The sequence below is a fragment of the Lepisma saccharinum genome, chromosome 10 (genome assembly GCF_977018435.1).
Source record: "Lepisma saccharinum chromosome 10, izLepSacc3.1, whole genome shotgun sequence".
NCBI lineage: Eukaryota > Metazoa > Arthropoda > Insecta > Zygentoma > Lepismatidae > Lepisma > Lepisma saccharinum.
Genome location: NC_139238.1, coordinates 59,004,558 through 59,020,122, shown reverse-complemented (window position 1 = coordinate 59,020,122; position 15,565 = coordinate 59,004,558). Strand labels below are relative to the sequence as shown.

The 15,565-nt window shown below is 36.9% G+C and overlaps 1 protein-coding gene across 1 annotated transcript in view; it reads left to right on the top strand.

The window, feature by feature from the left end:
• Positions 1-15,565, top strand: part of LOC145993916 (SID1 transmembrane family member 1-like) — a 373,625-nt gene that overhangs the window by 224,435 nt on the left and 133,625 nt on the right. The window contains exon 7 of the mRNA XM_083129833.1: positions 14,212-14,348. Within this exon, the coding sequence (XP_082985959.1) occupies positions 14,212-14,348 (137 nt within the window). The remainder of the gene's footprint in view (positions 1-14,211; positions 14,349-15,565) is intronic.

Genomic DNA, 15,565 nt, shown 5'->3' with positions numbered 1-15,565 from the left:
TCCACCACACACCCGAACAAATTCCATGGATTTGTACTCTCCCGAGGTCACCTTGAAGAGCTATTCAACTCCACAATCTTCACCCATATCCTACCTTACACCTATACCACACAACACCATACTCAACCAATGTTCATGTCACCTTTCTCTACTCCAAGATCACCATATCCATGGCCTCGATTCCACTGACTCATTCCTTGACAGCCGACCCTGACCACAAAGTCCCAGCACTCACTTCCTGATTCAACAAGCCAACCTTGTACTCACCTGCAATAAATTCTGCTTCAGAGACCATCACTATCTGCAAATTCGTAGCACAGCCATGAGTACCAAAATGGCCCCTCCTATGCAAACCTGTTTATGTGTGGGCTGGAACAAGAGTTCCTAGACTCAGAACATCTAAAACTGCACCTCTGCCTAAGATTCGTAGAAGACATCTACATCCTCTGGGCATGTGGCAAACTCTCCCCCGCGACCATTTTAAACCAAAGGAATGACCTTCCTTACCATTCTCAAATTCACAGCCTACCAGCCAAAAGACCAGCAGTCATCCCAGGGGAAGATAAATGGTAGAAAACCAAAGTATTCAAAAGGAGGTGGTAATATCGGATTTTGCCTCTTAGAGCAACCTCACACTGGACAAAATATTTGACTCAAGTTGCATCAAGTCACGATGCGACGGTTTGCGAATGTTTGGGGAATTTGGTATTGCAAGGAGAAGTTTGAATGTACAACATATCTTCCATTAGCCTCTGATTAGCGTAAGGAAGCATAAAGCGGGATAAAATAAGAATAAATGTACACATGTATCAACTTTGCCCAGTTGTATAGCTGTATAGTTATATATAGTATAGCTGTATAGTATAGTTGTATAGTTATATGCTTCTTTCATTAAGCACATTTTGAAACTGTAAATTTGTGTAAATAATATGAATAATCTATGGAATGCTTGCATAAAATTTGCAGTAACAAATTGCTTGGTAGACGTAATATTAACCAACGTTTGTAATTCAGGGTAAATTATTTGATATTTCTAGAAAAATGTTGACATGTTGTCCACATTTACGAGTATATTTGATGCCTATTCCGGACACATGAAATGTTTACATCATCAACTATTACCTACTCTTATTTATTTTTTATTATAAAACATTTGCTACTTAACTTGTATATTTTCGTAGTGACTGAATCTCATGGAATTGCCCTAAAAATTTCTCATTTTTAACAACATCTTGAAGAAATGTGAACGTTACTCTTACCTTTTTCATTGTAATTGCCTCTGCAATTGAGTACACAAGACTTATACACCATACCTCTTCCACATTTAAGCATATTTACACGTCATGTAAACTCGATTACAGTTCTTAAATTTGCATTACAATTCCATATTCACTAAAAAGGTACAACATTGATTCCGAAGAAGCAAATCAAACATGGAGGCTATCTCGCCTCCAGTTGATGATACTTAGTCACATGACCAGAGCGAGCCATGAGGCTTTCAGATTGAGAAGGTAATGATACGGGCCGCAACCTGTGATGTTAACAGGTGTTACAGGATTAATCGTGTGTTTTGGGGAAATACATGAAGTTGAATGAGCGAGTTGTTGGGAAAAGAGTTCCTGTAAATGTATTTGCTTCAGAGTAAGAATAATAATTATTATCGCAAATTAAGCATAGTTATATCCTGATAAGTTACATGTGAATTTATGAGTTTGAATGTAATACAACATTTAATAACATGTTAGTAAAAAATGTCTTCAACCATTCCGAAGTACGGCATGAAGAATTTGTGTATGGTAATATCTAGTAATTACAAGGATGCCGAACTTGTAATTACTAATTATATTCCTTTTATTTAACACGAATAAATATTGATAGTTACTTACATGTCCATATTATTGCTCATACGTTGTGTGAAACTGTGTAGTTCATAGTTAAAAGTTACGTTCTAAAAATCTTACTTACTATCTGGCCACAGTAGAGGATTTCACTTACTTCTTCAAGTTAATCACAATTAAAATTGCCCGATATGCCATTTGGTGAGATTCTCAGGATCCACTGCATGTAGGATTCTATGCTGTGTTGAAGTCATTCAAAGCACAGAGAATATGCCTGTTCCTTTTTTGGCTCTAAATCGTTTTATGGCCAGAACAAGTTTTTATGTGTTTCCATCCTGTGGAATCAGCGAAATTAAATATGTAAGTAAATCAAGGAAAACAGAATTGGTTGGCAGAAGAGTGGCATGGGGAACAACACTGAAATACAGCAAGGAAATTATGAAGAATGCAGGAGTCTGCTCACTTTATTTTTCGAAAGATTATTATATATCACCATTAAAGTAAAGTTCGATGGTACTTAACAAATTAAACATTTTTTTTCGCGAAAAGTCATGAAGCGCCTTACACAATGCATCCAGATAAATAATGTATTATATGTGAAATTTGGAACAGGCGCAAGTCAATTAATTGCGAAGATGGAAAGAGTTGGAGAATGAATTGATGTCTTAGAGAAAAATAAAATAGACATGCTAATATTTCTGTTTCATTCAATATGATGTCCTCTTTCAGTGAAGATAACCTGGCAATGAATTGTGAATTCTTCTTCTTATTAAACCAGTCTGGCTCTTTCGAGGAATAACTGCAGCTATATGTTCAATTTTTTTTTCTGTTCCAGCTTTCAAGTGCAGATCCTAAGGGTCAGTTGTTTTATTTTCAAATCATTTCCAAGAGTGCCAGTTACAACATGGGGTGCAGATGGTACAGCATTGCTTTGAAGGACCAGTGCATATATAATAGTTTTGTCTGCATCATCTGTCTTATTTTTTAAATGCCTCATTCTCAGCACAGCTTCACCTCCATTCTAGTTCTTTTTCTGGTATTCATAAAATTTTCACAATATTTAAAAATATCTCCCAACTTCAACGTATCTTCCATAACAGCCATGATAATGTGCTACTACTAACTGAACGTAAACAAGGTTTGTATCAAGGTTTGCCCATCTTTAACCTTTACCCACCTGACGGTCAAAATTTCGACTGCCACATGTGAACCCCTTAATGCCGGATGGTCGATATTTCGACCAGCAGCGCACGGCAGCAATTAGTGTGCAATTTTTCAAAAACAACATATGATATTTCAGTTCTGTCTTTTTTATCTTTAGTATACATATGAAGCTACGACATACTCGAATTACAAAACAATACACCCATTGTTAAAACTATTAAGAAACGAAGTTTGAAAAAGTCCTATGTTTATCTTGTTACACCATATTATTATGGGATAGATTTCAAAAAGTCGCTTAAACTTGTAAACCACTGCATCTTTTTGAAAAGAAAATGCATTCTACAACCAAGAATGAGTAAAAAGCAGAATTTTAAGCAACGTCCGACAATTAAGGATTCAGGGGGGCCACGGGGGCAAAGGCCCGATTATCGACATTTGCACAGACCACGTGTTAGCACACAGCAGCATTTAGCACGTCATTTCTTGAAAACTGTACACTGCATTTCAGTTCTGTCTTTTTCATTCATTAGTTTACGTATAAAGGTATCATATACTGTAATTAAGAAACAATACGTCCATTGTTACTATTATTAACCAGCGCCGTTTGAAAATCCCTTTACTTCTCTTTTGTTACTATGGGATAAATTGAAGATAAAAGGCTATAACTGCTGAACCAATGCATTTTTTTGAACAATTTAAATTCTAAATGTAAGAATGAGTAACGAAGTACATATCTAGAAATATGTTTGGGGTGGGGGGTCCAAATCATGTGTCTCTGGAATAATAATAATAATAATAATGATAATAATAATAATAATAATAATAACGTTTAAATTAAAATAATTATATTAAATCAAATTAATACTAATTACAATACATAAATTAATATTATATTATTATTACACGAATAGGTAAAAAAGACTGTATAAGAATATAGATATAACAGCGCATATTCATTACATAGCTGTAGTTAAGATCGGAATAATTTACATAAAAACAAGTACCCTGCTAATGAATTAATTTCAAATAGATGAAAACTTGAATAATTGTATGCTATATGCATATAACAGTTATGGTTACAAATATACAGGGTGATTCAAAAGTCACGCGGCATAGGACAACTCCGTTATTTGTGCAGATACCAAAAAAACGATATAGGGCATAAGTGTAGGAAATACATTGTTGGAAATCATGAGCATAATTGTTGCGACAGCAGATGGACCATTTATTAGTCTGCTTGAAATCACAAACAAAACAAAACAAAGTGACAGTCAAAATGGCAAACGGAAAGAAACACAAACAAATCAATGTCATAGCCGTACTCCATTTATGACCGAACAACAAAATTGACAATCGCAATAGCAATAGCAACTACACAGAGTGGCAAACTGATACAAGGGAACGACCTGAACTGACATGTCCAGCAGCTGCACCGCTAGGACGCTACCGGAGGAACTGTTCAAATTGATACGGTTCACAGAGCTCTTGCGCACATTATGTAACACCATAGGTGTTATTGCTGCACAGGCTCCTCTGATGTTTTCCTGAAGTTCCTGCAGTGTTTGGGGCCTGTTTCTGTACACAACAGATTTGAGATGGCCCCTGAGGAAAAAGTCAAGTGGTGACAAATCTTGCAACCTAGGCGGCCATTCCCTGCGACCTATCCAATGCCCAGGTAAAACTTCATTCAGCAATTCGCAAGTTGTTAGTCCGAAATGCGGCAGTGCTCTATCTTGCTGAAAGAAAAAAAAACATCGTTTTGTTAGGGGTAGATTATCCAAATAGGGCAGGAGTGTCATCTCAAGATGCTCTCTGTACAGTTCAACAGTGAGTTTGTTGTTAAGAAATACAGGACTGATGATTTGTGATTTGATTTATTTTACTTCGCCTTTTGTGCCACTTTTGGCTAATTTATGAAGATGGGGATGAGTGATGATATGATGAAATTGATGAATGGACACTCACAAATATCCTTGCCCAGGCCAGGATTCGAACCCAGGACCCCTGGCATCGTGGCACGATGTGCTTACCACTCCACCACAGGGGCCGGCATGGGACCGATGAGAACATCCCTGTGTATGCCACACCACACATTTAACCTTGGGCCAGTCTGATGATGAGCATCTACAGCAATGTATGGGTTCTCGGTTGCCCAATACATAGCGTTATGTCTATTAACTGTTCCATTCAGATGGAAACAGGCCTCATCGCTGAAAAGAATTTCAGCTCCAAGGTGTGGGTGATGCGTTCGTCTTGCAGTAAACCACTCACAGAACTGCACCCGTCTATCTGTGTCATCTCCATGCAGTTCATGGACAAAATGCACACGATATGGATGGAAATGATTTCTGGATAGTATCCTGGACATGGATGCTTGACTAATGCCACATTCTTGAGCCACTTTTCGTGTTGACCATGTTGGACTGACTGTCAGCTTAGCTAGTACGCTAGCTGAGGTTGCATGATGTGTTGCTGTACGTGGTCGCCTAGACCGTCGTTGTCATGGATACTGTTGCCTTGAACCACTCCACTAAACGACCAATGGTTGCATGATGTGGTGGTGGTTGATCTGGATGCCGTTTGTGATATTTCTCCGCAGCTTCCCGTAGACGCATCCCTGCAACATGTATAAGAACCATTTCCACCCTTTCCTGAATTGTGTACTGGGACATTGTTGTTGATTACTGGAAAAAAGGAAACATTCAACATTACGGTCATGATTTAAAACGTATTTTCCAACAATTTTGTTCTTGTTTCCTGCACACAATGAAAATAATACAAATGCAACATCACGGTCATGATTTCAAACATATGTCCAACAATTTTGCCCTCTATAGTTTTTTCGGTATCTGCACAAATAACGGAGTTGTCCTATGTCATGCGACTTTTGAATCACCCTATTACATACCCTTGATAACATATTTGGGATGTAGATGAGCATATTTGAGTTACAAATGTATATTACATCCATTAGATTACATATATGGGATGCCGATCATCATAATTGAGTTACAAATATATATTACATACCCTTGATTACACATTTGGGATGCCGATCATCATAATTGAGTTACAAATATATATTACATACCCTTGATTACACATTTGGGATGTAGATCAGCATAATTGAGTTTCAAATATATATTACATCCACTAGATTACATATATGTGGGATGCATATCAGATTAATTAAGATTTCATACATGTTGATATATATTTTGTGTCCAATTGATTATGCACATGGGTGAGACAGAGAAAGTAGTTTTAGATATGTTGTAGAAATTCTTCTATGCTGTAGGGTGATGTTTCTAAGAGATGGTTTTTATTTTATTTTTGAATAGCTTAAGATTTCTTTCCTCCTTTATTTCACATGAAAGTTTATTGTATAGTAGTATTCCTGTGTTTTTGGCACTCCTTTTTTATAGGTTCAGCCTGTAGTTGTCTATGTGTATATTTGTCTTTGTTCTTGTATTATGATTATGTATATTACTATTTGTATTGAAGTTTTGGATGTTGGGCTTTACAAATAGGATGCATTCTAAAATATATAGGGATGGTACTGTGAGTATTGAAAGTTTGGTGAACAGATTTTTACAAGATGTTTGTGGAGGCTCTTGGACCCTTGTTCTGGTGATTTTTTTTTTTTGTAGAATGAAAACCTTCGAGAGTGTTGTTGAGTTCCCCCATAGCAATATGCAATACCTTAGTCTAGATTCTACACTTGAATAATAGAGAATTTTTACCATCTATAAGTTAGAGATACTTCTCATTTTCCGAATTGCATAATGTAAAGTGGCTAGTTGTTTACATAGATTTTCAGTATGATGACCAAAAGTCATGTTTTCATCAAAATGTAAGCCTAGAAATTTTATTGTTGTGTTTTTTTGTATGATTTTTGAGTCTATTTTGAGTGTTGGACAATCTTTGTTTTTCTGTTGTGTCGTGTAGAAGCCCATGTTGCTAGTTATTGTTGGATTTAGTATTAGTCTCTTTTCATTGCACTATCCATTTAGTTTTTTAAAGTGTTATTTGAATTTTGCTGAAGAGAGTTCATTTTACAATCTACAATACTTAGGGAGGTGTCATCTGCGTAGAGTAGTGTAGTTGATGCTGACAGAGCAGATGGGAGATCATTTATATATAGCAGAAACAACAGGGGACCTAGTACACCTCCTTTGGGCACACCAAGATTATTTGTATTGGTATTGGAAATGTGCTTGGTAATGTTGCCATACTTATCTTCATGTGATATTTCTACAATTTCCTTTCTGTTTGTCATGTAAGATTTAAACCAACTTAGAGGAATTCCTCTAATCCCATAGCTTTCTAGTTTTTTAAAGAGTATATCATGGTCTATGGTATCAAAAGCTTTACTTAAGTCACAGAAAATTATTGTGTTTAGTAGTTTCCCTTCCATGTGGAGAAGTACATTTTCTGTGAATTCATGAAGCGCTGTAGTTGTACTTTTGATTCTTAGAAAACCATGTTCAGTAAAAGGTAAAAAAAAAGGTAAAGTGTTCCCCTGTGCATAGCACCACGCCATGAAGGCGTATAGGTGGTGTGGGGGTAACGCCCCACACTTTCTTGATCCGGTCGTGAGTGGGGGTGATGTGATCAGCATCACGCCCCTGACCGCCTTTACCCCCCAGGGTTTCCCCCAGGTACCCATGTTATTCGACGCTGGGTGGGCGCCGGGGCCGCTTCCACCATGTTCAGTTGGTGTTATAATTTGGCATGTGTTACAAACATTCCTTAGTCATTTCTCAACTGCATGCTCGATTATTTTAGAGAACACTGACAGTAGTGCAATTGGCCTGTAGTTTTTTACATCATTTTTTTCAGCTTTGTTATAGATTGGTATTATTTGGGCTGCTTTTAGTTCTTCTGGAAAAATTCCACTTGAAAAGGAGTGGTTTATAATATGTAAAAGGGGTTATGCTATTTGCAAATGGCATGCTTTTATAATGTGGTCTGTTATTTCATCAAGTCCTGCTGTCCTCTTGTTTTTTAGTTTCCCGATAATTTGTATGATTTCTGAATCATCTGTTGGTTCCATAAAAAATGTTTGTGGGTTCCAGTTGATTGTCAGTGATGATGATTTTTTGGGGGGTGAGGTTTTGTGGGTATGAGTTTCTAACACTTTCTATGAAGTGATTATTAAAAACATTTGAGATTTTTGGGGGGTTGGGAATGTTATTTTGTCTTAGCTTTAGGCTTATGTTTTGGTGGTTCTTTGGTGCAGAGTTGATTCCTTTCTTTATTATATTCCACATTGTTTTTGTTTTATTTGCTGCGTTGCTTATCTCTTTCTCATACTGCTGTTCTTTTGCAACTTTTAGAACTTTTCTGTATTTTTTTTTACCACCATTTAAAATAATAACCACTCATAACTTCTGAAGGAATGGTCACAGAGCGCTCGGTTGTTTTGCATTGTACTCAGCTTATTATCCAATGTAATAATATTCTGGTCTTTTTCTGTAGAACCCTATTCCTTTTTTAGCTTCGGACTCCAAAATGCCAGAAATTGCACAGTTTAAATTTAGAGCATATTCAGCAACCTGTCTTTGCCATAGGGGAGGCTGGAGAGAAAGACTGTACTTTTGTTTATATATACAATATGCCAATGAATGTTTTTGATTTAAGAAGCATAACATTGTTCAGCTGGTGAAAACTTTAGTGAACATTGATGTGATTAGAGAAATTCGTCAAGTGAATGATTTGATCATTGTGCATTTTGAACAGTATTTGGCATCAAGTTGTTGATAATATAGGGAAAAATAGTATTTATTCAATAACAAGGAAACGTATTATAAATTTCCTGTTGGAGGAAAGCTGCAAATTAGCATCTACCCTTAGAATGCAGTGATGTAGAAAGTATCACAACTTCCTTAACAATACTCCAGACCGCAGTAGCCAGTCTTCCAATCTCCCAAGAACTACATGCTATCAAAACGAATATTGCACAAATATTAAAGCAATTAAAGTCGGAATCGACAAATACAGAAGCGATTCAAAATGAAATTCCTGTGCTTTGCATCATTATGTCAACTTTTCCTATGGTTCAAATTGTGACCGAACTCCATGCCCCATTTACGTATTTACGTAATTGAGAACCCTAGTGAATGATCTGATCCTGAATTTTGTGGAAAGACCTCAGCAAATTATTTCCAGTGTCAGAGAATAGATTGGTACTCTCAAGTCAAGTGCTGCCTCGCATGAATCAAAGCTAACTGCTATCAGTGATAAATTACAAGAACTCAACGAGAAGTTCAAGCAATTGAATGTTGAATTAAAACTCAAGCCATCTTTTCAATCCATATCTGTCCATATTATCGAACAGTTGCACCCCATCGAAAATACACTCGGTCAAATTCCTAGTAATCTTGTAAATATCGATACTAAGGTTGCCAAATTATTTTCTCTGCAAGCAATCAAAGTTACGACTATACCAAATTGGCAAAGAAGTTCCACTTATGAAGGGGGTAAAGATATACATGTTACATCAACATCACCCTTCTATTGATTCTTACTGAATGGCACTATTAAATTTCATGAATTTTCTTATTGGCTACTGTTCCAAATATGACTTTAAATAGTAAACGTGGTGCGGTGGAGGCTCAGAATATACTTCTTGCTTTCTGGGACAAACCCCATTCTGTGCATGAAATTGCCGAAGATTAAGAATTGACTCATTTTCATGTATAGGATCGAGATAGAATGTTCGTACATAACAAACATAACAAACATCCATTTACACTAGTTATTATTATTCAAATGTAATCTAACACTTAATTTCTAGGCAAGGTCTAGTCAACAAACTTCACAAGCCACTCGTCGACAATACATAGTAAATCAATATTAATTGAAATTATACAAGCGAGTGACAGAGGGAAACACTAATATGTATTTCAATCTAGACAAGTTTATGTTATGAAGACCAAGGCAAAGGTGAAGGTAGGTGATAAATATATTGAATAATTTGAAATATCACAAGGCGTGAGGCATGGAGATATACTCTCAATGCAAGTATTCAACCTGGTATTGGAAGAAGCCATACGAGGGATAGAAATAAACAAGGGAGGAAATATATTCAACAGCATGAAACAATATCTTGCTTATGCAGATGACAAATGTCTAAGAAGTAGAACTGAGTTAGGAATAAAGAAAATCTTTGTACAACTAGAGAATGTAGCAGAAAGAGTAGGTTTCGCAGTCAACTAGGAAAAACAAAGTACATGATATACACTTGGGAGAAGAGCAAAGTCAAGAATTTAATGGTATAAAAATAAAATAAATAAATTTTAAAGAGTTGAGAATTACAAATATATAAGAACAATATTAACAGATAGCAATAATAAAAGTGCAGAAATAAAAAAACAGAACAGCCGCAGACAATAGATCCTATTTTCCCCTCTTCAAGTTGTTCAGATCAAAGAACATATCTAAACATCTCAAGTAAGTCTCTACAAGACTGTAATAAAACCCACAGTTACATATGGAGTGAAGCATGGTATCTAACAACACAAGATGAGAAAATAATGGACCATGAGACAGACTTGCAAGGATGGTGGAAGGGAACAAATGCAACAAAATGAGATAGGGAATATTGGTCCAGAAATGCTTTAGTCAAAAGTTTCAAGCCAAAACCTTCGAAGGGCAGGCAACCATGTACAATGTGACATAAAATAAAGGAGAAAGAATCCACCGTGCATTCCTTGGAGTCCGTATCTTTTACTGCTACAATTAACTGGACCAGTGTACAATGTGTTTCTGAGATACATCCTCCCCGAGTTGTTCCACTTCTCATTCGTCAATGCTTGTAGTTTTTGCATGATAGGGCCCCAGCCAACTTTGTAGCTGGAGTTCATGGTATTCGGACTCAGACCTTCCCACTTGCTTGGCCTGCCCGTTCACCGATCAGACCCCAATTGATTTTCTTTTTTTTGTGAGGTCATGCCAAAAATGTTGTCTATGAGCAGTGACGGCACCAGCCTGAAATAAGTGGAGGGCTACAGATTTTGGAGTCAAACTCTCGGGGGTTAACTACCGACTAAAATGTATTTACTTCAAACTTTTAGGATATAATTTTACTGCTTGCATATTTTACAATCAGAACTCAAGATAAATCAATGAAATGTTGCATTTTGTTCCATCATATGCAAAAATACTTTTACGCACGAATCTTTTATGTAAATAAAATACAATAATTATATTGTCTCTTTACCTAAACCATTATTGAGTGGAATAATATCAGTCTTACTATTCATGTGAAGAGTACAAAATATACCATAGAAACTAGCCGGTCCCAGTGGCGGAGTGGTTATCACATTTTGCTACGTTGCCAGGGGTCCCAGGTTCGAATCCTGGTCTGGACATGAATGTTTGTGAGTGTCCCTTCATCAATTTCATCATTTCATCACTCATCCCATCTTTGCAAATTAGCCAAAAAGTGGCACAAAAGGCGAAGTTAAATAAAGCAAGCCACAACCATAGAAACTACACTCATTACATTATCAACGCATTGGATATTCTTATAAATACTACATGTAACACTTTTTCTATGTAAACAGTGTGACTAACGTATTGCTAAAACGAGAAAATGAGCCTCAGCAAGAAACTACGATAAGATACTTCTGTTTTTATGAGCAGCCACAACCTTTCTTAAATCCAAAGATTTTGCAATCTCTTCAGAGAACAGAACAGATAGATCACTCAACCTCTCGTCACCAATTAGATTTCAAAGGTTTCTTGCAAGCAACCATTGATGGGGATATGAACATTTCAATAACACAAAGCTTATAAAGTTTGTAAAATGAAATTTTGAATGTTTCAATCATTGCAAGCAGCTGCTGAAGGTCTTTATTTTGGCTTCCATTCTTCCTCATAGTGTGCTCTGACTCTAAACTGTCCAAATCACAACAGTAGGAGGCATATAAACATTGTAGCTTTTCATGCTTCAGAAAAGTGGCACTAACTTAATAAAATAGGCATCAAATAAGCGAAAACACCCTTGAATATAAACTGTATTAATTATACCATTTTCTCTTCCATGATGAAATATCTTACTTTTATTGTGCAAAGGCTGGAATTCAGAACTTAGGGCTAAAAATGGGGAGGATTTGAGAAATATCATCCACTTAGGACATGGCACTCTCTAGGAACAAAAATATTTTCATTACAAATCCACCTCCACTACGAGACAAATATATTGACATAAAATCAATGAATATATGTAGTTGCAACTCTTGCACTGAGCATTTTGGTTAGAGAAGTGACTGCTGAAGATTATAATTTTATTTCAGAATATATTATGCTCTGAATATTGATGAGAATTGGATCAATAGTGTTTTGAGATGTGCTTCAAAGATTGATTCTTCTGCACGGAATTAAATTTGGCCACTTTGACGGTACTGCAGAAATTATTTTCTAACATCACGAATAATAATTAATTAGCATGTAGGCCTAGGCCTGCAAAGAATGAAATTTCCACAAGCGTGCTGATTTTAGCATCGTTTGCAAAAATGTTTATTTGATTGGATTCGTATTAAGATCAACTATATACACAGAGGCTATTTTGGATGAGACCTACAGCTTATAGTGAAATCTGAGCCACTTAATGATATTTGCCTCCACTGGGGATCTAAACTGGTACCCCTTAATTTCAAGGCAGCAGTATTGCTGCTTGATAACCAGGGCAGGGAGGTCCAATTTTAATATTTCCAATTCTTAACATTTAAGAATTAGTTACTTTGTGTACTCTTTGATTTCTTAACATCCTATTTTTCCCTCTTGAATATTTGCAATGATAAGGATAGATATAATGATGAAAACAATGAGAGAACATCGATAATACTCATACCATTGTCGGTAGTCGAATGAGAAAATAACAAACTGAAAATAACATTGATGGTTCTTTATATGTTGAATGCTGTCCTACAAAAAAAAAAAAAATCATTTTACACATCTGTTAAGATTTATTCAGAAATATAGCAATACGATTTATGGAGCCTAATAATGTACATGTTTAGCTGCATATACCAACAATTAAAGAACAATCTCATGTCCACCTATGGGGCAGGTAACAGATTTCATAGCAAGTTTGGCAGGCACTCATGATTGGCCAATTATGTAGTATCAAATGGTAGCCACTGCTATCCAGGCATATCTGCATATACCCCTCTCCCCTTGATTTTAGAACACATTAAAAGTAACTTTGTGATCTAACTGAACTAGAAAATGTACTTGAACATTGTACTTGCCTCAATGGAATTTTAATAATGGAAAATGTAAACAAACTTTTTAAGTTTTCAGTAAAAATGCGTGTACCGTATATAAAATTTTAGGGGGGCTACAGGGGGGCTGAGGCCAGTTTTGGGACTTCAGCCTTCCTAGCCCCCTGTAGCATCATCCCTGTCTACGAGACACCAGTGAGTAATGTAGAGAAACTCTTGGCAAGAACCCTTGCAGCCTTTGATCTTATCTGAATGACTCCTGGGATATTAGAGCGGATGTGACAGAGCTTATTGCAATCCTATCATATCTGTATCGAGGCAGTGGGCCATCACTGCTGTAATGATGGCTGCAGTTACTACTCATTGAAGCCACTACAGTGATTCTTCTGTTTGTTTTCCACTTCCCCAGATATCTTTTATTGTGCCCCTCCATGTTGTGCATTGTTGCTTGCCATTCGAAGATTTAGACTTGTATCTTTTGACTGGGGCATTTTCAGACCAGGGTTCCCTATCTCATTTTGTTGCATTTCTTCTCTTCCATCATCCCTGGAAGTCTGTAATACTATTACAGAAACAGCCTGTGTGTGTGTGTGTGTATCTGTTTGGCTCAGAATGTTGCAGCTTGTTTGGTATGTAAATAATATACAGTTTCTCATAGTGTTCTATCTAGTTTGGATTGTTTTCAAGTAAGTGTGTTTAAATTTGAAGATTTCAAGATGTGATAAATCTGAACTAAGTAATTATGCGATCTGTGGGGGTCTTTGGTTGACTATTAACAAATGAGTCAGTGGTATGGAGGCCTTCAGCATGGGGGATGTAATTTAAAGGGAGGTGACATCAACACCACCCCCCCCCCCCACACACACACATATATATATATATATATATATATATATATATATAGTGTGTGTGTGTGTGTGTTTGTGTGTATTAAGATTTATTTAAATTTATTTAAATAATTTGTGTATTTTTTTTAGGAGACATGAACAGTTCCTCTTGGTTGAGACAGAAAATATACCACAAAGATGTTATGAAGGTAATTCTCCCTTGGAGTTAAATGGTAATACATCAGATTCTTTACCTCCACCAAGGAGAGAATGTGGATCTACAAGAAGTAAGTGATATTTTTTTATTAATTTCAGCATAATTACACTGGCTCTTAACCCTCCAGTACTTGCGCGGGTGACCATTGTCACCCAGCCCATTTGTTTTTGTTACCGCCAAGCAGTGTGATGGAAGGGAGTGATAGGGGCTTCAGTACCTTCCCCCTACATTTCCAGCTACCTGACTAGTGTGAGTTTGTATGTTGTAATGAGGAGTGGCCCGTGTTTTTGCACTTGAAAGTCAGTTGGGTGACACTTGTCCCCCGTGCGATTAACGGCGTTATGAATGCACCAAAGCATCCACGACTCTGTAATAACTCTCTTATTTTGGACGTATTGCTTGGTGAGAGTTCCTATGAGGATGATGTTGTGGAGAATGATAGTGACGTTGGTGGAGATGACCATTTAGATGTCCAGGATGATCTCTTTGAAACAGAAGAAGCAGATGAGCCACAAACGGACCAAGTGAAAAATGCCGAAAATGACTTGCCGCCAAATGCGGAAGAAGAATCCAGTGATGAAGAGGACATCCCATTTGCAAATTTATACATTTTAAGAGACCAGTTTAAGAATGTAATGAAGTGGAAGAACTATCCTCTCAGCCCAGAAATGTACAAACAATAGCTGACAACATTATTTTGCGGCTCCCAGGACCAACTAGACAGGGTAGGGAAGCACGCAGTGCACTTGATTGCTTTGTACTTTTTAACGTTATTGGAACTATAGTTACATCAACCAACATTTATATTCAACATATAAAGGAGCATTTTAGCCGAGACAGGGACACCAAACACACGAATGTTGTTGAAATTCGTGCTTTCATAGGCATTTTGCTACTAATTGGTTGTTTTGGCAGTAAAAGGGAAAAACTAAGCAATGTGGGACAACTCTGCAGGGACTGGTGTGGAAGTCTGTTATCTTGTTAGTGAGAATAGATTTCATTTCCTCATGCGATGACTTCGTTTTGATGACATCAGAGGTCGTCAACAGCGAAGAGAAATTGATCGGCTTGCGCCTATCAGAGAAGTCCTAGAACTTGTAGGGCAAAACTTGTGGTCAACGCCTCAATCATTTGCAAGTTCAACAAAGCTGCAGCTAAACCACCTGCAAGACGAGAATTCCTGAAAAGTTTGGCGTTGGACCTCATAAAACCTCTGATCGAGAGTCTCATCCAGCTTCCTTTCATCCCTGCACATCTGAAGAGAAGAGGAAAGGCCCTTCTTGTAAT